Source organism: Ciconia boyciana, chromosome 1, assembly GCF_034638445.1.
Source record: "Ciconia boyciana chromosome 1, ASM3463844v1, whole genome shotgun sequence".
Taxonomy (NCBI): domain Eukaryota; kingdom Metazoa; phylum Chordata; class Aves; order Ciconiiformes; family Ciconiidae; genus Ciconia; species Ciconia boyciana.
The window spans coordinates 121,523,085-121,545,941 of NC_132934.1; the positions used below are offsets into that span (position 1 = coordinate 121,523,085).

General features: G+C 45.1%; 1 protein-coding gene across 8 annotated transcripts in view; it reads right to left on the minus strand.

Annotated features, from left to right (window-relative positions):
- Positions 1–20,164, minus strand: part of PRDM15 (PR/SET domain 15) — a 39,729-nt gene extending 19,565 nt beyond the window's left edge. For 5 of the 8 annotated variants that reach the window (XM_072846940.1, XM_072846931.1, XM_072846914.1 and 2 more), the window contains exons 1-10: positions 20,098–20,164; positions 15,438–15,473; positions 14,782–14,827; positions 11,283–11,376; positions 7,286–7,439; positions 6,171–6,423; positions 4,899–5,021; positions 2,207–2,305; positions 1,185–1,409; positions 359–494 (exon numbers count right to left, since the gene is read on the minus strand). In XM_072846940.1, the coding sequence (XP_072703041.1) occupies positions 359–494; positions 1,185–1,409; positions 2,207–2,305; positions 4,899–5,021; positions 6,171–6,423; positions 7,286–7,439; positions 11,283–11,376; positions 14,782–14,818 (1,121 nt within the window). In that variant the 5' untranslated portion in view covers positions 14,819–14,827; positions 15,438–15,473; positions 20,098–20,164. The other 3 variants (XM_072846899.1, XM_072846907.1, XM_072846948.1) reach the window with 3 other exon arrangements.
- Between the last annotated feature and the right edge of the window lie 2,693 nt (positions 20,165–22,857).

A 22,857-nucleotide genomic window follows, 5' to 3' on the forward strand; every position in this document is an offset into this window, starting at 1 on the left:
AGCAAAAATCTCTTTTCCTGTTTTATCATCAGCATTCAAAAGGAGTAATATTTCACCTTGCAGCTGCAGGAGGTTTTTGGAATCACACTGAATAAAAGCAGTAACATGATGGAAAATTAAATTCTCATGGTTTATGCTCCAAAATTCTACCACCAATATCTCACCATCTGTGCACCATCTTCCAGTGCACAAGCCATCTTTGTGGCACTCAAAGTCAGCTCTTGTAGCAACAGCAGCATCACGCAATTTTACGCTAATAAAAAAGAGCATCTGTGGGCCCAGAAGTTGAGCAGAGCTGTTACATGCTACATAATCTTAACTAAGCCTAAGAGGAAATTCTGCATCCCAGAGTACTTACTTTGTCACTGAACTAATGCTATTTGTGGTGCTAGGCATTTTTCCTAAAACCAGTTCCATAATTCTCTCTTCTGCAGCTGAAGGCAGGGCTACCTCTTCTGGTGGGACCTCAGTTACAACGTCAGCTACACGTTCTGCTGCAAACACGTCATAAAAATACAGTGTTAATGTGGATAGTTAGAAATAAAACCTCAAATGCAGGAATTTGCTTTTGTAATGAGATGTGGCACTGAACATATTATTTGTCCACAACAAATAATGGATTGCTAATGAGTAGGTAGCAATTGCAAGATAGAGAAAGTGGCTACTGAATGACAAGTTAGATGTAGCCAACATCTCTTATGGAGGCATAATTTCTTACCTTTCCAACCTATTACTAAGGGGTCAGTTGACGATGCATCATGAAATTTCCTACTAGAACTTCCCTTAAAGGAAGATAAGGTGCTGAAAAAAGCCCCTTTCAAGAATAAACCTTAAGGCAGAGAGCGGAAGGTATCTCCTTTTGAGAGGGAGGATGCTTTCTCTCCTGTTCCTTCTTGCAGAAAGCTAGGCAGGCCTCTCATAACCACCATCCTGTGTTTCTCTGGGCCTTTCTATTACCAAAACCGTCACAGGAGAATGCAGGTAATGTAAGCGTAGGTGCTGCAACATTTAGTGTAGACAAGGACCTCAGAGATAATTAACAAAGTTTGTAAATCATCTGCTTTAGTGATCTAACTAAAAACCTCCATCTTGTCTCTGTGCTACTTTTTAGGCCTTTCCGAGAAGGCATCAATACAGACATATGAGAGGATATGTCCTTAGCATTTTCTTAAGTTTTGTTTTACCTGCAGAATCTTTCTCTTCAACAACGACAAGAGGTGTTTCTGCTTTTGCTGTTTTGGGCTTTCTTCCCCGCCTGGCCTTCCTCCTTGAGTCTGTACCGGCACTGGCTGTATCACAAATCACTGGCTGATCCACAGGGGGAGGCTCTGCTGCTTTCTCTGCAACAGTCTCATTTTGGTTGGTTTGTGGGGCACCTTTAGCTTGTTCCAGGTGACTCAGCAAGTGCTCTGGGTGGATGGGAAAGAACAAGAGAGTAAGGAGGAAAGAAACTGTCATGAAATACTCAAAGGGATAGATCCAGCTGAAGCCTATCTATTGGGTCAACCTCACTTAGCAGAGACTCACTTCAAATTATTTCAAAAGCAGTCACAATACCGTCCTAAATAAAAGCATACAGTCTATTAAACATTGAACCGATTACTCACAGGGACTGAATTTTTAAGAGATTTGTTAGATATCACTGGAAAAAGGTTGCACCCCCTGATAATGGGTACATGTTTTCCAAATGCCCAAGTTATTTATCAGCCTAAGTCCCCTTTTCAGAAAGGGTTCCTAAAATGGTCAGAGCTCTTAAATATTCCAAGTTCTTTTGAAAACTGCATAAAATAGCTGCAAATGAAATGCAGAAAAAAAAAAAGTATTTCACTACCTTTACTAAATCTGTGCCATAAATACCAGACAGACAATATCACTAAGTATGAGCTGGCATCACTGACTTTATACACTGCTCATGCAGTTCCCCATCCTTGATATTCCTAACTTTCACATTTCATCTTCTAGACAACAGTTTTATTTCTTCTAGATTCAACATCACAGTTGTTTGCCCAGAGACTGACCACTGCCATAACCAAAATATCACTGTTTTACCTTCCCTGCTACTCTTTTTCTTAAAGGAACACAAAAATTTAAACCTTTATCTTACTGCATCATGGACAGGGTATGGCTTCACAGTGTCCTGCTCTGGAAGAGCAGAATTCTCCTGATGCTTCTCAGTACTCTCTCATGAATTTCTAGCACTTTTTACCTGTCAGCAGCTGAGGCTCCGGGAAAGCAGATGAACACACTTTACATGTCCACTGGCTGGACTCTGCTTCTGCAGCTCCACTGCCTTCTGGAGTGTTCACTAAATCACAACAAGAAATACTGAAAAGCTTTGAAAATGGGAAAGTGGTAAATCGCTCTAGCTTTGTTTATCTTGCAATAACTCCCTGGGTATCAGAAGTTATGATTTAAGCAGTAAGAGGCCCACAGGGGCAGCTGGGACCACTTCAGGATTTTCCAAACATGAATGCTTGAAACATCAGAACAGATGAGAAGTCAGAACAGAAACCAAATGATGCCAGCAGAGAATATCAGTGCTCTTGTAAAGTCTTGAGGGTCCCTTTATCACTTTCTAAAGAACTGTGATTATCAAAGGCACAATATAAACCAATTTTTAGCACCTTTAAAACTGGGGTTACCAGTCCTCTTCTGGGTCAGCTGAGGACAGAAGCAGGAGAAGCCTCCTTGCTCTCTGTGAAGAGCATTGCAGAGTAAGAATATTTGGATTAACGGAAGTAAGCGTGAGGACAATGAAAACCTGGTTTTGAGAGGTTTATTTAATTAGATATTCTATGAAACCACCACATTCATATTTTAACTAACATATCAGCTCATGCCAGATAAAGAAAACAAAGAAGAAATTAGGGGGCAAATGGAACTGGAATGAAAAAAAAAAGAGAGGAAAACAGTTACTCTGTTCACAGTCCATTGTCTTTAAGTCCTTGGATGATATGTCTGAATTTGTCAAGAGGATCTGATAAATCTGCAGTGGTTCAGAGATTTTTTGGTACACACGAAGCTGAATATTCCACAGTCTACAAGACTCCCGCAGAGGAGGAGGATGACACTGAAATTAGGTTACATGAATGGCAGCACAGGAGATTCAAACTGTACCTCAGTGTCTGCCGCAGATTTCCTGTATGATCATTAGCAAGTCAGTTAATATCTCTCTGCTTGAGGACCCCATCTGTCATGGGACGATAAACTTACTTCCTCCTTTTCACGGTTGGCTCTTAAACCAAAATACAAGATTCTCTGAGGCAGAGGTTGTTCCCTGCTACAAATTATGTTCAACATTCTGCACTACAGAGCTGTGATCTCATCCATGCTGTTATAAATAAATAAAAAATGACCAGACAATTCAGCAACAGAGATTCCTTCTTCACAGGCTACATAAAGAATTTCTTATCTTGAGAGCTCTGTCTGGGAGGCCAAAAGCAGCAAACCTAAACCCCAAGATTCTGCGTAACTTAAAAAAAAAAAGTCAGTTTGGTAAGCAACATGTAAGCTACTGTATGTGTCTCATGAAGTTGCAGGCTAGTAAAACTGAAAAAGGACTATCCACAAAAATGAAGTCTGTCTTGGAAAATTGTCCTTGACTCTGTGCTTCCCTTGCTCCTTAGCTGCCTCAAGCAGTAAACCTAGAAACCCTAGCTGTGCACTGGTTTGCCAGGAAGAGTCAGGTCCTGTTTAGGTTCCCACTTCTTCAGGCTTCCAGGGTGGCTGCAGGGCAACCCAGTTTACTTGGAAGCACAGATCTGTCAGTTGGCAACAGCTTTGTACAACTTGAGGCAAATAGTCAGAATCAAAAGCAGCATCTTTTGTTTTGGAAACACCAAAACACTACATCAGTGGGAACACTTTAGGGTTCCCAAAGTATAATAGGCAGCACTTTGTTTCTATTGAAGTTGGACTTGCAGACAGCAGGATGAAGGATGTAGGAGGGCTGCTCAAATTCTTCATAGTTTTTTCGCTCCCAGAAAAATAAGTGATGCCAAACTGAAAGACAACTCCCCAGTCAACTTCACATTTTAGCTGTGACAATATCCAAGTTAAATGAATGGATCTTCTGATGAATTGCTCTGTACACATCTACAACAACTCTCCTCCTCCTGGATACTTTTAGTAGGCAAAGTTTAGCAGAGTAACCTTTTCAAAGAACAGACCCAGAATGGTTGTCTTCTGATCCTGATCTCCACACAACATACTCTGAGTTTACTTTTAGACATGGCAATTTGTGTTAAGTGGGTTCTTAATGTCATTGTTCCACTTATCAGAGATTACAGGGTGGGGGGGCATTGGTTCATAATCGACCTTGGGGACTGAGTTCCTGTGACACCACTAGTTTTTTTCCTGAGCCATATGTTCTTTGCCAAGAGTATCTGTATTGCTTATAAGTTTATCTAAATTTGAGTTCCTGTAATCAAGTACAGTCTGAACTCGAATAGGCTTCTGGTATTATTGTAATTTGGGGATGGCCAGTGTTCTTGTGATTTCCAAACAGCACTGTTCTTACATTCACTCACAGTCTCATGTTTTTTTCTAGAACGTGATCATTTGGACTATTACACTTTGCACAGAGAGTCGAAAGATTTTCTTTGGAATTGCCCCCGCCCCAACACTGACCACCTCCAAAGTCAGAAGCAGTTGTGGTTTTCATGAAAATCATCTGCCTAAAGGTTTATCGGCTCCTCTGTCACTTTTTAACCTGCATATGTATTTTAAGCACTGTGCCCATGAAAATAAAAGAAAAATCCAGACTTTCAAATCCTCTCTAAATTAGTATTTGCTGAAAGTTATATAAGCATAATATCTGCATAGAAGTGGTACACCTAACAGCTCTTTAGATCTACATCTGTCTCCATCTCCCTTAAAAATTCCATAATTTTGCATACCTGCTGGATCAGCTGCTGGTATGCTGGATTTCTTCGTTTTTTTATGGGGGAAGACAGCAGACAAAGATTTTGAAGAGATTTTATTCCTCTCTTTATCAGATTCCATCACTACCAAGCACATATCTGTGAAGAGGAAAAACAGTTCCTTTTCTTTACTTTCCAGACCCTTTGATTCTCTTGCTCTGTGCTGAGGGCAGTAACCATAGTCAGAAAGTTTTGCCCTATAGCAGACCTGCAAAAAACATTCTCATGTAAAATCCTAACCAGGACATTCTTATGCCTGAATCTCATCCAATGTGCCTTTCATATTCTGGAGTATACAGTGAAAAGGCTGAACAGAGAAAGCAGGACATACCTAACCAATATTTTTAAATACCCATATGCACACAAAAAAACATGAACAGGTTAAACTAAAGAGGAAAAAGATGAAACCTCTCAGTTAATACCAAATGGAAACATCTTAGAATTTAGAAACCTGTTAACTGCATTGATTCAGCTGTGGCACTTAAGACTGTGCATACCATCAAGATCAGCCATAAAGCATGCTGATGGCAATGTCCTCTCCCCAAGCCATTTGTCACCCCAAATTATACTCAGTAATACTGTTCAGGGAGTACTCCTAACTCAAGATCAGAAAGAAAATGCCCTTGCAATACTAAGGGATCGTGCCTTTTAGCTGTAGAAATGCAAAAACTAGAAGAAAACGAAGGGGCAGAGGAACAAAAGACTTCTGGCAATTCTAATTCAGATTCTAAAAACTCTGCTGCCTTTCTTTGCCAAAGCACAAGCAATCATGTGGAATGGCAGTTCACTCTTGAGCTTATCTTATTCTAGTGGGTCCCATGTAAGGCTGCATAAGATAAAAGTAGTTTTTTAGAACTGTATAACAGTTCTGAGCGAAACCAAAACATTTTCACTACAACTGAAAAAGAATGGCTTCCTTAGCAAATCTGCATATATGTTTAAATTTACACTGACACTTGGGTTCCTTTGCTTTTCTACCCAGAATTTTCTTTGATGCAGCCACCAGTTCTTTAGTTAAGAACTATTTATCCAGTTCGTTCACTCTGAAGAGGCTGAATCATCAACTAGGCCATCCACTTTCAAAAACTCAGATATATCATGGTGAAGAATCTATGGTTGACTCTAAAGGCTAACTAATTCAGGGTCAGAGCCTATTCAATAAACAGCACTGTCAACTACCACAGTAGGGGGCTATCAGTCCCTATCAGGACTGGGCCCTTAGGAAGGAAAAAAGGCCCCCACACATACCATTGGCAACACTAGTGACCTGCTTCAGCACTGGCTTTTCCATTTTTTTGGCGTAAAAAGCTGCATACCACACTCGCAGCTCAGTTCCTGGTGGGATGTCCCGGGAGGTGGTGAAGTAAATATCATTGTCATGCTGGAAGGCAGTTAAGTTTTGATGCTCATATTCGGTGGCTGGTCGCACCATCATCATCCAGTTGCAATCATCTTCATTTGAGGTGTCAAAATATACCAAGGGCCCATCCTTCTGGAACACCTGCCAAGTGAAACATGCATATAATAAAACCCCAACAAATAATACAAAGTTAAGAATTTTTATTTTCTGCTTTTGCAATGGCTTCCATTCAATGTACATCAGAGACAAAGCAAGCCTCAACACTTGTATCAAGCATGTTTCATGTATCAGTCACATCTGCAGATGAGTAAGTCTGAGGCAGACTACCAGGGGCAGGATGGAACCAAGCTGAACTCCTATCCTAAGAATTCTTGCTATAGCCACCAGTTTCTCACAAAATTTGAATGACTGAATACAGGAGAACGGAGGAGAATCCAAACAGTATGCTGTGAAACACCCATCAGCCCGAGTCACATTTCTAAATCTTTTCTTCTGAGTTAGGTATTACTGAAAACATAAGACTGAATTCAATTTTTACCATAGCATTTTTCCTACCAAAACTTGTCAAGAGAAGAATAAAACAAATGCAAGATAGAAAAAAAATACTTATTCTGCATATTCCATAAACCTAATGCATATGTCACTCATTAAGCAAATACAATCAAATCGAAGAAACTCATTACAACAACTGAAATGAACTGCCATAGTCATTATCCCTCTTGTATCATCACATGCAAAAGGTGAAAGACAAGCAGTTTTGCTGACTGTATGCTAGCCCTGTCTCCTATAAGGATGTTCACTTCAAACATGCAGAACGAGCCTTTAGTTTGATTCTTCTGTATCTTGCCCAGAGAATGTTTGTTTAGGTAGTCCGTTATAGGACATGCCTAAAAGATGTCCCAAATAACCCCCCTACACACATTTTTTTCCATAGTGGTAGATAGCATAAAATCATCATGGGTAAAACTGACTCTGTTATTGCTTTTCATGTGACGTGACTTACCTTCAGGGGAAAAACTGATTCTTTTTCCAGCTTGGCAACTCTCTTGGATTCAAACGGGCCAAACTGGGTACGTTTCACTAGCTGAGTCAGAGCAAATACTCCTTCAGTCCCATCTTCCAATTGTCTTATCTCCAAATTAGAAGGCAGAGATGATCTAAGAAGTGAAGAGAAAATTGAGAAAAAAACAATTACACATGGGACAAAACTGCAGGAATCCATGGAAGAAAGAAGTCAGCATCTATTTGTCCAATCTCCAGTGACAGAAAACTTTTTTTCTGATTTCTATGAGGATTTATAAATAAACAGAGGAGAACAACTACCAGCAGTGGAGGAGGACTGAGTCAGTCATTACCCGAGAGAGCTGAACCCATGTAAGTCCAGGGAGCTGGCAGGCTGCACCTGAGGGTGCTGACAGAGCAGTCCAATACCATAGTGAGACTACTCTCTACCATCTTGGAAAGATCACGGGCATCAGGGGGAGGTGTCTGATGACTGGAGAAAGACAAATGTTGCACCCATCTTCAAAAGAGGCCAAAAGGATGATACAAGGAACTACAGGTTGGGCGGCCTCACTTCAGTCCCTGGGAAAATCACGGAACAAGACCTTTTGGGAGGCATTTATGGGCACATGAGGTGAAAGTGACTGGAAACAATCACCATGGATTGATTAAGGGCAACTCACGCCTGACAAACTGTTTGCCTTCCAGAATAAAATGACCAGGTTTGTGGATGATGGAAGAGCAGTAGCTGTCATTTCCCTTGACTTTAGCAAGGCTTTCAACACCATCTCTGATGATATTCTTGTATCCAAGTTGGGATGTTATGGTCTGAATGGGTGCACAACTACTACAGTAAATAACTTGTTGGGTGGTCAGGCTTAAGAGTCATGGTCAATGGTTCTTACTCTACCTGGAGGCCAGTAACAACTGGGGTACAGCAGAGGTCTGTGCTGGCACCTGTCCTGTTTAACACCTTTATCAATGATCTAGAGATGAGTGCACACAATGGAGTGCACTCTCATCCAGTTTGCAGATCACACTAACACAGGCATAGACAATAAGTCTGAGGGCAGGACTGCCATCCAGAGGGACCTGGATAGCCTGGAGAGATACACTGACAGGAACTACATGAAATTCCAAGGACAAATGCAAAGTCCTGCACCTGGGAAGGAAGAAGCCCTGGTGATGGTAATAGCTGGGGGACAGACCCTAGGGGTGGTGGCAGGCAGCAAGCTGAACATGACGCCATAGCATGTCCCAGCAACAAAGAGGGCCAAACACATCCTGAATGGTATGAACAGGAGCAGCCAACAGATTGAGGCAAGTGATTGTCCACCTCTGCTCTGCACTTGCTAGATCCCATCTACCTATTGCCTCCTGTTTGGGGCCCCCCATACGGGAAAGACATCGACAAACTGGAGCAAGCTCAGGGGAGGACCACCAGGATGGTCAGGGGCTAGAGCAGTCACCCTGTGTGGAGAGGCTGGGGAAGCAGGGGCTTGATCAGCCTGGGGAAGAGATGGCTGTGGAGGCCCAAACAGCCACCCATGCACACCTACGGGGACGTCATTGAGACGAAGGAGTCAGGCTCTTCGCAGGGGTGCATGGCAAGAGCAGAAGAGACATAAAGATATGCATAAAAATGAAAAATGAGCAGTTCAGCATGGATATTAATTCTAACTGGAATATCCCGAGACCTCTTCCAAAATGAGTTATCCTATGACTCTACAGAACTTTGGGTTTGATCATGCTTATTTTAAAAAATAAGCTATACTCCTCCCCAAATTTTAAAACCTTACATACTTATGCAGATTATAGCCCTTAAGAGGAAAGCCCTGTAAGTTTCCCTTCTGTCTGCTAGCCCCCTTATTACAAACATTAATCACAAGTGCTTCTGCGCTCCCTGCTTCTCTCATTTACCAAACAAGCTTCTGAGAAGAACTATATGTAGTAAATATTGTTACTACATATAATACACAGAGAACATCTCCCAAAATGACTGGAACCACCATATTGGTTTTACGGACACCAAATGCAACCCTGTTTTTTCAGCTCTGTGCCAAGAGATGAAAAGCTAAAAATAATCAGACAGGCTACAGACTACTCTATAGAAGTTGACACTGGCAGATCCATTTTCCTGTCTAGATGAAGAAAAATACAAAAAGATTGCAATCTTAATGATAAGCAAATGAACTGAAAAAATGTTTTCAGTTTTAATAACAGAATATGCAATGTTAGAGACAGCGAAGTTCAGAAAACATTTCTTAACACTTATTTTCTAACCATAAAGCATTCCTTTTACCTTTTCAATAGGACAGAGGAAACAACAATTATGTGGTTAAGCAACTAGACTGGTTTTTAAGAGATTCATATCCAGTTTGTGGTTAAACTTGCCCTCAACCTCAGACAACTCACTTTCTCAGCTACTGTTTCCCAGATGTAAAATAAAGGCTGCAATTATATTTCTTCTTTCCCTTTCTTATCTTACCTGTTTTCAGCTGTAAACTCTTGAGGAAAATAAACACATTTTTCTGTAACACAGACATTTTTAAACTCTGCTTTCAAATCTACTATCCAGCAGCCAACACTTCCACTAGGGAACACTTATGCATCTGCATGTCAGAAAAGGCTGAAAACCAGTGCATGCACCTTATTTGCAAACATTCACAGTTGGAACTTCTGGACACCGGTAATTCTCCACCGTACAAATAAATAAGAGCATTAAATTGCAAGGCAAAAAAAGAAAAAAAAACATAAAAGGTAAGAAATAATAGTTTAACTTGTCATTGAATCTGCTTAGTATGGGCTAGAGACTTACCGCGCTGCTTAGTTTCCGTGTATAAGAAAAGCACCTCCATCACCAGTTTCTATTATTCCTACGGGCATTTTGAAATTACCCTCAAGAACAAAGCACCTCTAGTGATGGGACTGTTAAGACGGTAGTCCCCACTAACAGTTGCTGCAGGAGCTCATGCACGGTGGGTTTCCAGACACTGGAAGGTGATGCCTGGCAGGAGCTGCAGGGAGCTTCCTTTCCTGGGAAGACCCAGAAAAACGGCTACGGCTCATGCACACGTGCAGCCAACATACACTGCAGGACACCAAGAGCATCCTACCCAGGCAGAGAGGGGTCATGGCACCTGTGTGGCAGACCCAGCACATTCAGTATTTGTTACAAAACAATCCTGGGAATAGACAGTATGGTCCACATAGCCAGCATGCACCAGGCTTGCTGCCCACGTGCCCATGTTTTCTGTCCGTGACTTCCCAAGAAGATATATGGAAGCCCTAAGCACATTATATAATAAATGAAGCCATCTGAACTTTCTTCCCTTTTTGGATTTGTACTGCATCTTCACAATAGTTGTTTCTTTTCTTTAGCCTTACATTTTACACCTTAATATGAGTTTTGCTGACAATGCCTGATTGCCTTTCTCTGTAAAAATCACTACTCAGTGTCGTTTTCTCCTAATTAGATTTAGTCTATTTGTTTCTTTTGGCAAGCACGAATGTTTCTGCTGTGCTGTCACAGATTTTCTGACAGAAGCATTACCCCTAATCATTTGTAAATACTCACAATAATAACAACTTGTTTTGCTTCTCAGTGGAGGAACTACAGAGGTTATACCAAGCAGGACACAACCATTCATATGAATGAGAAATCCTCACACACGTTTCTGAAACTAATACAGCACATCTGAGGAGGGGAAAAAGTTGCAGGTACTCAACCAAGACAGAAGTCATCACCCCATCTGGCACTATCTGACTTTTTGCCAGAAACCTCAGCAAAGAAGCCAAGTCCTGATGAGCAGCAAGTTATGTTTTGGCTTCAATTCAGTAGAGCACTTAAGTGTGTGCATCAATTTTTCTATTTAATCAAGGCCATGTGCTTTCCATAGATTGGGACTTCACTTTTCAGCTGTCAGCATGACACCCATTAAACAGCAAGAACTCACATGGGCGTTGGGTTAGTCAGAGCTAACACAAACGTTCCTTACCTTGCCCTGCTCAATACAAAGGAGTCTTTGACTGTCACCACCGGGCCCAGCTCAGGACACTCTGAATCATGGTACTGCCCACAGTCCTCGCACCCTGCAAGGAAGCAGACAGCATACAGAAAGGTTGATGGAAAACACTTTTGTAAGACAGCTGCCTCCTTTTTTCAAGAGCCAAATACAAAATGTAGCACCAGGCAAAATACATACATATAGAGGCAGATGTTTATTTATATTGCTTAAAAGAACACGTATAGTTGAACATCAAGTTGACAGCTGGCACCCATGCAGGTGAGATCACACACGCCGTGATTGGTACTATCAGAAGACAATTGTTTAAATTCTCTCTCAAAGGAAAATAATTGCCTTACATCCACAGTAAATATTCTGCTTAAAGATGGCACTGTTCTTTAGATGAAGTGCCATAACATCTAGCAGCTAAAGAAAACCACATTACTACCTTCACCAGAACCCAGACTTTTAGAAACAGCTTGGGTAGCGTGGTCTTTTTAGCAACAGAAGGCATAAGCCCAGTACCAGTAGCAGAACTGGCAGGGGCCTCAGCAGGGCACAAGCATGCCATGGGAGCCCAGCTCTCTCCGCAGCCGCACCTGGCCTGCTCACACTCCTCACCCACGGCGCAGGGAGAGATACCTCCAAGATACCTTCTGGTGCCTTTACAAACAAGTCAGCTGGCTGTGCAATACACTTTGGCCACTTCTGAATTCACTGTCAGCTCACCTAAATTAACTTTTAGTTTAAGTGGCTGTAAATTACCCAGAACTGAATGATTCCTAAGAAACAATTTTCAGACCAGGATAACTTTAGGCTTTCTAAAATAAGCCAGCTTAACAGGATTTCAAATGCATACATAGTGCTTCACTGTGAAAAATAGCTGTCAAACTGCCCTGCCTGGGCAGCTGCTGACGCAGCTTAAGAAGAGATCATCGCACAAGGGTTATATTCCTATAGTGTGATTTCCATCTGAGCTCCACGCTCACAAGGGCAAGTCAGGTAACCCCAGTAAGGATGCAAAGTAGAGGGTGGTTACACCTTGTTTGGGAATAGAACAAGACAAAAGCCATTTCATTCCAGGGTATTGCCCCCCAGTAAAGTTACTCTGTAATCCTAACTGGAAAACTCTCCCTCCCAGTATTTGTCCCCGTGAACTAACAAAAGGATTTCTTCTAAGATGTGGAGAAGGGATCCCAAACTACAATAACACTGCTCCACGTTATTTTTTCTTCTGGCAACAGAAACAGCTTAGCAGTGAAAATCCACATACATTTGACAAATGGCAGCTCGTGCAACCCCCAAGCCTGGCCACTGCTTCCTGTACAGCTGTTTGTGCTGCCTCCTGGTGAACCAAGGAACAACATAACCAGCTTTCCCATCAGTTTATTTTTCAGCTGAATGAATTTCCCAGTCCGGTTTGCTGTACAGCACCAGATAGCTCCATCAGAGGAAAGGATCAGCGGGCAAGTGCTAGCCAAATAGCACCAGCATCGAAACTAAGCCTACAGCCAAATGGCCTCCCCCGTTCTGCGCTGTTTACCATACCACCACCCCCCTTAGGTGTGCCTGTAGCTCACACTGCGCTTAATATTACTGAAATAATCTGGGCTAAATACAAATTTCCAAAAGCTAAGAGGGTGGAGAAGCCACAGAGGAATGTGTAAACCAGACTGCTGAAAAGAACTGGATTATCATCCACAAAGGGTTGTCATAACCAACAGGGACAGGAAGGAATAGCCAGAGTGATAGCTTCTTAAACTGGCTTTGCTGCCAAAGGAAACGAAGCACTTAGTCATTCTCCTTATCTTTTGACTGCACCTAGGCATCTCTCACTTCTGCAAAGATAGCCACTGCACAGGTTCAACAAGGTGCGGACAGCACTGTCCAAAACTACATGGAGGAACAAGCTACACATTTCTCTCACTCCTTTGCAGATGAATGATCAAAGCAAGGGGAATATGATACTGACATTGTGTAGCACGTCTCTCAAAATCTAAGGGATGCCTTACAGCAGACATTCCCCAAGGCTGTTACACTCACCATATGTGACACTTTCAAAAGATTATGGCCACAGGAGAAATACAAAACTAAGCATGGGAATAAATGGTAAAATACCCTGAGGGGATTATATTCACAGACTTCTATAAAAAATATTCCAAAACTCTCTTATGTCTATGAAATATGTATTCAATTATGTTAACTATGGGAATGCACAATATCATTTATAATAACTAACTTTTTCAGAACATAAGCAGTCCCCATAACCCATGGTAAAAACTTACAGAGAGCACAAGAAAGCTCAAGAAATTCCATGACCACAGCCTCCACTGGAAGGGGGAAAATCATGTTGTGTGACACCTTCTATCTGTGCAATTAGGGAATGGTAGCACATCTCAATCCTTGTTGCTACACACCAGGGTCTTTTTATGAAGGGGAAGATAAGGGAATTTCACCACTGGTATCTACAACTCAATAAAAATGCCTGTTGAGTCAGCACTATTTTTGAAAGAGCCCTGGTGAATCTGTGCTGGAGGGAAAAGTACAACTTTCTTTCTGATACAGTTGCCATAAGGTTAATGTGCAGCTGTGGAGCCATCAAGGGTAAAAGACTGTGGATCCATACCACCAAAGACATATGCTCCATTCTGCTCTTCCCAGATCAGATCCAGAATATCTGGACCCTCTCTGCTCATACAAGTAGGTATGCGGACTCTACCTCTCTTAACTTTTTTTCCACTGTAACACCAGATTGTGCATGTCCAGGCTAGTGCCAAAGGAGAGGCTGCAGGGCTAGTATGCCACTGGGAAACAGGCCTACTAGCCAAGCTCCATCAGGCATGAGATTCTGCCCACCACACTCCCTGGGCACACCACCGCTGCAGCCTCTCTTCACGCACCATGACCCCACGAGTCCAGATCCCAGGTCACAGAGCCCAGTCTGGCACACAGGGTTACGTGGAAGGCAGATCACAAAGCCGAGCTGCATGAAGCACAGGCCTAGCCGCAGGAGCACAAAAAAACGCAGTGAATGCCATGAATGAGACTTGTCAGGGCAGTCGGTGCATCTCAAACTCGGCTTGTCCAGAAAGAATGACAAGGCTGCATCCTCCTCCTGTGGAGGTTCAGATCTTCAACTCAGGCTAGAGGTCAGAGTTCCCCACAGACACCTCTAGTTGCTAAAGCTGGCTGTATAAACAAAGGGCTTAGACTAGTGTTAGGCCTTCAATCTCACTTACTTCAACCATGAAAAAGCTGTTCTGCTAACTCACATTCAGAGGTCTCTCTGTGTGTTTGCCAACAAAACCAGGAGAATGTATATGCTTAAAATTAGCAACCTTCTCTCTACTCCTCCACAAGCTGTTTGAGCTTCCTTTACATAAATACTTTTCTAAATAAAAACTTAGTCTGTTTTAGTCTTTAATTTCAAACCTTCTGGGTAGACAAGTCACATAATGAAAAGTAAATAATTTTCCTTTGTAATACTTACAAATAAACATAGTCTCATCACTGCCATCTTCAGCCATTTTTTAAACCTGCCAAAATACAAAAGATGAAGTTAGCTCCGAATGACTTTTACTTTCCATATTATTGAAACATCCCTTTATAGAGTAATGACGCTGACTGACCCAGAGCATACCCAAACACATTACTGCCCCTGCAGGAGTATCAGTGGAAAGTTAAAGAAATTAAAGTTGCTAAAAATCCCTCAATGACTGCTGTATCATTACATGTGCTGCTGAAATCACTACCAAGAAGCCTAAATGTCTGTAGGCTCACAGGCATTTCCCTCTGAGGCAATGCTGTCTCATGCCATTCCCCATCCCTCCTCTCACCAACCTCCAGCCATCCCTGTGTGTCCCTGCTATAAGCTCCTGTGGAGCCTCAGAACAAGCAGGGCCGGAGGGACTAATCCAGGCCAGCAACCACTACTGCAGAAACAAGGCCCATCTAGTTCAGTGAATTTTATTGAACAGTAGGTTAAACAATTATCTCTGAAGAGTGGATTACTTCTTTAATAAACACAATAACCTTAAGAACCTAAAAACTGCAGATATGATCACAGATTTGTTCCAAAGGCAAAGGTATACTGTGGTAACAAGCATCAGAAAACCTGAGAAAACAAATCCCGTCTCTGTCACTGACCTTCCATGAAATGGTAACTCACCAATTTGCTTTCACCTGTAAAATAAGGATAATCTACATTAACTTTTATAAATCAGTTTTAGCAGTATGTATTAAAAACTTGCATAATCACTATCTATTGCTCCCCAACGACATCTAGACAATCTAAATTATGGCTGGCAAACAGTCTGATTATGTATGGCTAAGGTGACGACACAAGCAGGATCTAGAAGATAGTTTTCCCTTTTCTAACCGTGAAAAGGCTCTCCTCTTCAGATAAGCAATTTTCCCCAATTTGCCCCAGTGAGAGGCAAAACAACACGAAGATCATAACCCAAGTCTAAAGGAGAATGAGGCTGCAGAAACAGCAAGCGCATTGGTCATGAAGAGAACAGGAAGGAGCAAGAGACTGAACCTGTGAGAGGGAGAACAGGAGGAGAGGAAACATGACCAAAGACACACCAAGCTAACACAGCCCTGTTCGAAAAAAGATAAAGCATTTGCCACTACAACAGCAAAAGCCAAGCCAAAGATACGCACAAGCACAGCTGTTACTGAGGATCAGCACAGGAGCAGGAGTCCCCGTTATGAGTTTACTCTTGAACACTGATGCTTCATATGCTCTGCCTGGCTGGGCCCTGGAAATATGCCTCAGGCTGGAGCCCGGAGCAGCTGCTACTTCTGCGCAGGTACCGGCTCTACCGACTTCTCAGCACAAGTGAAGTCCCTGTCCCACACAACCCCTTTCACTGTTTCAGGAAGGACTCCATACTTGCGCCAAGTCTGCTGCTAAGGTCGTGACGGCACCTGCGCGTGCCAGGGAGCAACATCTGGCATGCAGCTGTCAGCTGCACCCATGCTCCCCTCTGCCTCAAGCCTCCACCAGAAGCAGCAAACAGGTTCCTTCACCAATCCATAGGCTGCTCCCAATTAGCAAAGGACAGTCCATCGCCACATAGAGATGCGCCGGGTGGAAAGCCAGCATGTCAGCTGATGGGAATACAAAGGGACACCTGGTCGCTGGGGCTCTTGGTCACAGCAGGAGGGATCCTGCTGCTTAGTCATCTGGGCAACAGCCTAAGGAGGATTTTGGCCACCGAGTCTGGACACCCTGGCATTCCTCCACAGCCCATCCCAAGCACTGCCCTCCTCAACTCCACCAAATGTCAACAGCATGATCCCTCCTAACACCTGCTTCCCCAGTAAGGGGCAGCACTGCCCACCTGTGGCACAAGCTAGGCCTTCCTTGGCTACAGCTTTTGGAGACTAAACTCATATAATAAAACACTTCAACATTTATACAAAAGCCCAATGCTGAGCACGAGCAGCAATTCAGGGAATTTCCCAAAAGCTCTTTTCCTGAAAGCACTGTAAACAATGCAACAGGTATTTAGGGAAGCCCAGAGCATAACGGTGCAAAACCAGCCACAGAAAGCACATTGTAGGTTGATGTCAAAAATGGTTTGTTTTGCTTTTTAACCAAGATATTTTGTGGATGCTCTGCACTATTTCAAGAGGTTTACATCCAGTTATTTTTAGACAGTTTGTGTCCTGACAAGACTTTAATACTAAATATGGCTGAATTAATAAATACTCTTCTTCGTCAGTGGTTCAGATATGCAGGGGACACAGTGCAGCAAGACTGGCAATACTGCTGTGTGACCTGCTCGTCAAAGGCATTTGCTTTCTAGGACTTTCCTGTGTCACATTCTTCACAAACAGCAGACTGATGACACGCAGCATTACAGAAGCAGAAACGTCAGTCTTGTTCTAGGGGCCATCAGATGAGAATAGCAACAAAAGGGCGGAGAAATTATTGTAGCATAAATGTTGTTCAAGGTGATGGGGAGAATCAGGAAAGGTCCCTCAAACATACCTCACGTAGTTGATAAGGACACTACATCTCAGTCATTATCTGCATTAGTGTAATTTTCATTTCTGTAGCAAGTACTTTCATTTTCCACTTCGCAACATTTCTGATTTGTCATCCATCTTTCCTATGCTCAGCACAATGACCTGCTATGCTCTGAAATAAACAGGAAGGGGTGACGTATTATGTATCAAATAAAGTCACACCTCAACACGCAGGTGCAAAAAGAGGACTACCTTGCGTTAGTACTTGCAACTTGTTACAAATTCCTGCGTGGTCTTTTCTTGCCCCTTCCTACTTTACAGAAGGTCTAGGAAAGGAAGAACTGCACCAAAGTGGGTTTAACAATTCTGCTTTGCAAACATATACTACTTCTCACCTATAGACTGCAAAACTCCTCACAAATCTCAACTGTATCTCCCCAAGAGTTTGTGAAATAAATGACATTATGCCACCCGCTCCAGCTGGTAAACGGAGTCACGAAGTGCCACGCTAGCTCACATGATGGCACCAAAGATAGACTTCAGCGTTTTTTACCCTCATCTGCTGTTGTTCTGGGCCATGTCTGATTTTTTTTCTTTTTTTTCTTTTCAAGCATTTGTATCAGAAAAATATTCCATTAAAGTCACTCATCCTACCGCACATAATTATGTTCTTCTCTTGCAGACATAATCAAAGCTTCTGGGAATTCCAGATATTTTTATATAAAACAGAGAGCAATCATTAAGCAATGAATAATCAGGTGAAAAGCTACACAGAAGAAATTAGACCACAGGTACAAGGCCTAATTCTGACCGCAGAACCGGAGCAGAAAACCAGACTTTTCTGCTTGTATAATTAACTGAGTGACTTTGTGCCCGAGAGTAGAGCACACGGCTAAGCACACAAACTTCAGCTGCAACATGGGCCTCTGAACACTTTTGAAACTTGAGGGAACCCAAACGAAGACACGGAGGGTCTGCAGTGTCATAGGCATCGGCTTGCAGAGCATGACGTGCAGCATTAGTGTCAGGGAACCACTCGAGCCGTAAGCTATCAAAAAATGTAAGACCTGGTGTAAAACCATACTTTCCCCTAGTAAACTGCTGAAGAAAGAAATCAGGCTCCAGTGGGAAGTTGAGAAATTTTGATCTTGCAAATGGATTAAAAAAAAAAAAGGTAAGAATTATTAAAAAATAAACCCCAATCCCTAAAAAACTGTATTTTAATTTAATGACCAACAAGGTAAAATTAAAGTTTCCCTTTCTTCTTTCTTCAGTTTTCCATTAAAGTTCTACAACGGGCTTCTACTAGTGTGAATAAGTAACTTGAAAACACAAGCAGATGGGTACAGGAAATACATGTGTGCAAGCAGAATGCACTTAAAAATACCCTTTGTTTTCTTCATGCTGTAAGTCTAATTTGTTCATGCTAATGCTCAAAGTAATCAGAAACTATCCAGCAGAATATCTGGTAAACTACAGTGAGGCCTTGTATTTCTAAGAAATTACGACCATTCTATCAGTTACTGTGGAGAAGGGGAACAATTTCAGTACCAGTTAGGGGGAGCACACAGTAGCAGAGCAGGTGTTGACTTTACGCCACCTGCCCTTTCCAACATAGCCTGCGATCACATTCACCCTGCCTAGGGTGAATGAAGTACATGCAAAGTTTAATGAATGTGAGCAGAAAACGAACGTATTGCAGAGAAAATGTGTGTATGAAGCACTGCAGACTGGGGCTGTCATCCTTTCGTCTTGCAACCAACACACCAGAAGGCACACACCTAGAGAGCCAGGGCCGGGGAAGGGCAGAGCCGCCGGCCAGCGGGCCAGCCGTCGGCCCCGTCGCCGGTAAGGCCCGGTTCCCACACTCGGTTACCAGACCTGCCGCCTCCTCCCACCCTCTGCCATTTGGATCACGCCCTCACACCTGGAAGCAGCTCCCCCCCGCTCCCCGCAGGGAGTCCCTGCCCGGCCGAGCCGCTCCTCCCTCCCGCAGCCAGCGGCTCGGCAGCTGCCGGCGCAGGCCGCCCCGCGGCGCCCGCAGCCCCCAATGGGGCCGTTTCCCTCACAGGGCCCGCGCCCTCCCCGCACCAACGGCTTTACCGGCCGAGCCCCGCCTATGGGGACCCCCCCACCCCCGCGCCGTTACACAGCCCCAGCGGACGCCCCCGAGCCGCCGCCACCGCCCGCGGGCCCCGCACGGCGCCGCCGCGGGGGCTGCCCCAGCCCGCCCGACACGCCGCCCCGGCGGGGCCGGCGCCCGGCAGCGAGGCGAGGCGCAGCCCGGCGGCGGGGCCGGAGCCTCCCGGCGCCGCGGGGTGGGTGCGTCTGAGTGTGTGCGGGGGAGGATGAGGCCTCGGCGCGGCCCCGCGCCCGCCGCGGGCACGGCCGGCGCTGAGCGGCGGGACCGCGCCGCAGCCGCCAGGAGCCCGGCGGGCGGCGGGGCCCGGCCCGGGATCCGGGAGCGGCTCCGCCGGGTTTTGCCTCGGACCCGCCTCGCCCCCCTCCCTACCGCCCTCCCTCCGCGCGCCGCGGCGCGGCCGCTGTAACAAAGAACAGGCGGCATGGAGGAGGAGGCGGCGGCGGAGGAGGAGGCGGGGGCGGGGCCCCAGCCGCCGCCACCGCCGCCCCGGGAGCCCTCGCCGCCGCCCCCGCCTCGGCGCCGCGCGCCCTGGGGAGCGGCGGGGCGGCGAGAGGAGGCGCGGCGGGCCGGGCCGCGCGGGCCAGGCGCGGGGCGGCGGGGCGGGGGTCCCGCGTGGAGGGTCCCGCGCGTGGGCCGGGGCGGAGGAGGGGGGCGGCGGGCGGGAGCGCGGGGAACCGGCGTTACCTGCCCGGGGAATGGCCAGACCCGGATCGGATCCGGACTCCGGGTTCCGATCCGCTCCGGAAACCACGCGCCACCGGAAGCCGGCGCGGCCGGCCGCAAAGCACGGCGGGAAGTGTAGTCCACCGGCGGCGGGGAGGGCCGCGGGGCCCGGGCCCCGGCGGCGGGTGGGGAGCGGCGGAGGAGCCGTCCGTCTCTCGGCGCCCTCGTCGCCCTGGCTCGCCCCTGTCAGGGCAGCGGCCTGCCCGGCGGCGGCCGGACCGTCAAGCAGCGCGTCGCTCGGGTCCCCCCAGCCGGGCCCGTTCCCAGGCGGGTACAACACCCGTTCCCGGCCGGCTCCCCCGGGCCGCCCTCCGCGCTGCCGGCGCGGCGCTTCGGCCCTGAGCTGGGCTGGAGGAGGAGGGTGGCTGCCACTGAACTTGGCTTAGCACCCAGGTTGCCATAACCTGGGTTTTTCCCTTCTGCTCCTGGACAGCGTCAGCTGCGAGGTGGGAGTCCCACAAGCGTTTCTTGTGGGACTTTATGTTTTTTTATGTTTTTCTATGACCCCTTAACGTCCAAAGGCATTAAGGGTTCATAGAAACTCCATGTCAGGCAGATGGCAGGCTGTAGGCCCTGTGATTTTCCCCCAGTTAATCCCTGAACAAGTACACGAGTGCCTGTCTCCTCCGTACCTAAACCTCATTGAGGCTATAAGGTTCAGCGCTCCAAAGTCTCGTCGGTCTGGCATTACCTGGGTGTTAGCAGGGCCTAGCCCTGCTGTGCTCAATAGCAAAGAGCACGGCCGCACACACCATTCAGGAACAACCAGCGATGCTGATTTTTTTCATATAAAGGCCTACCGCTGAGACCTGATGCCCAGGAAACAAAGGACGTGGACTCGGTGCCCTCCTCAGCTCAAGGGGTTTTAAGCCCCCAGTTCGGGTTACTGTGGTGCTCGCCCCTCTCCCAGCTGAAACATGTGCTGCGCAGCCAAGAACACCCCTCCAGGGGCAGAGGCCAGGGCCAAGAAGTACCTACACTTTATGTATTCCAGCAAGACGCCCCAGCTTTTACCTCCAGTAAGAAGTGTCGCCTACAATGGAGTCCCTCCAGAGCCTTATGCAGTGCTCCCTGCCGCTGTGGTGCGACTGGCCACTCTTCACAGTAAGAGCACCGCTGAAGATTCCAAGATGATGGAAAGCAGGCGCCAGCTCTGTCCTCTCCAGGGGATATGCTCTTCTCACAGCTACGCCTTTAACAGTTGCCTAAGGCCAGGCCCTTTCTCACTTCTCACCTTACCCATCCCACGTCCCCTGCACAAGTACCCAGTTTCAAGAGGAACGTGTAGTGACTCTCTTCTTTTTAAGAAGTCTTGTATCGTGACTCTCTTCTTTTTAAGTGCTTGGGTAAACTGAAACAATGCAGCATTTGACTTTTGAAAATGTTGCTTCTTGGTAAAACAATGTTAATTTAAGGAGGGGGAACAGTTTATTCTTTAAAAATGACTCACCAAAAGTTTTCAATGAGCACAGGAGTAATAAGGGGAATTTTTCAAGGATCTAACCGTATGTACAGGTCATTGGCTTTTTCAAAGACTGAAGCCGACTGGCCTTTAGTTCTGTACACTCTGCTTTTACTTATTTTCCCTGTACATCTCAGTGCATATTAACATCCACAATGCTGTCTTTGGGCCTCTGCCTAGGTTTCTCCAGCATCCAGTGCACAAAGGGCATTCACTTTGTGTCAGAATAAGTATTAACTAATTCAGAATAGCTATCTGTATGTTTCGTAGCTGAAGCAGTCTGGATTTACAATGCATGTGAGTCTGGATCCAGCAGCTCCAAAATAATTTCTGTATTTTTTTTGGTCAGCATTCCTACCTTTCTGCAGAGTTAACATCAGACTGTGGACTTGCATCTTACACCAGGCTCGCTGGGGCAGAGAGATGAAAAAAAATTAAGATCCCTTCCATTCATTGTTTAAGAATGATGAACTGGAGGAAAGAGCATGGTGCCAGACTTAGTGCTACATCCATTTCCTGCTCTGGCTCTGATAGGTCTTGTCACTTTTGCTAGTGTATACGAATGGCATCACACAAGTTAAAAAACCTCACCCAAGATGACAGCAGTAAGGAAAAGTAAGAAGGTTTGTTGGGAGACTATTAGGAAATTTCAGCTAAGCACTTCAAGAATATGAAATAAACAGGCATAGAAATGCAGGCAGTAACTCCCAGTAAGGTAACATACAATTTCCTTGCAAAAGAAGGTACAGCACTCACTTTGGGAAGGGAAATAAAACCACTATCATGGCTATTTTCATGTGAATGCCTATTTTTGGTGTTTAAAATTTTAATTTAAAAATTAAAAAAAAACCCAAAAGTTGTTTTTTTCCCCCCCCTCCGTCTGGTAGGGCTTTGTGGCAGCATTAATTGAGAACATAACTGTTTCAGTAAAATGATCACAAGAGAACCTTATTTCCAGGCTGTGCTTATTTTAGTACTGGTGTCTTCTATAGAGGATCTAGGCCCTAACACTCCTCCCCTTTGTCCCCGAAATTACAGATGGTTTCAGGATAGAACAACATAACTGAGAGAAAAATAATGAGTAACTACAATGAGTTCCACAATTCCTTCTTCCATTAGATTCCCACCGATTCCATGTTTCAGGCGATTTCTCAAGGCACAAGAAAGGGCCGCCTGATGTGGCCGGGGTTATCAGAAACAACCCACAGTGCCAGCGCAGCGTAGGTGGAGAACTCTGCTCCTGAATAAACAAGTAAATG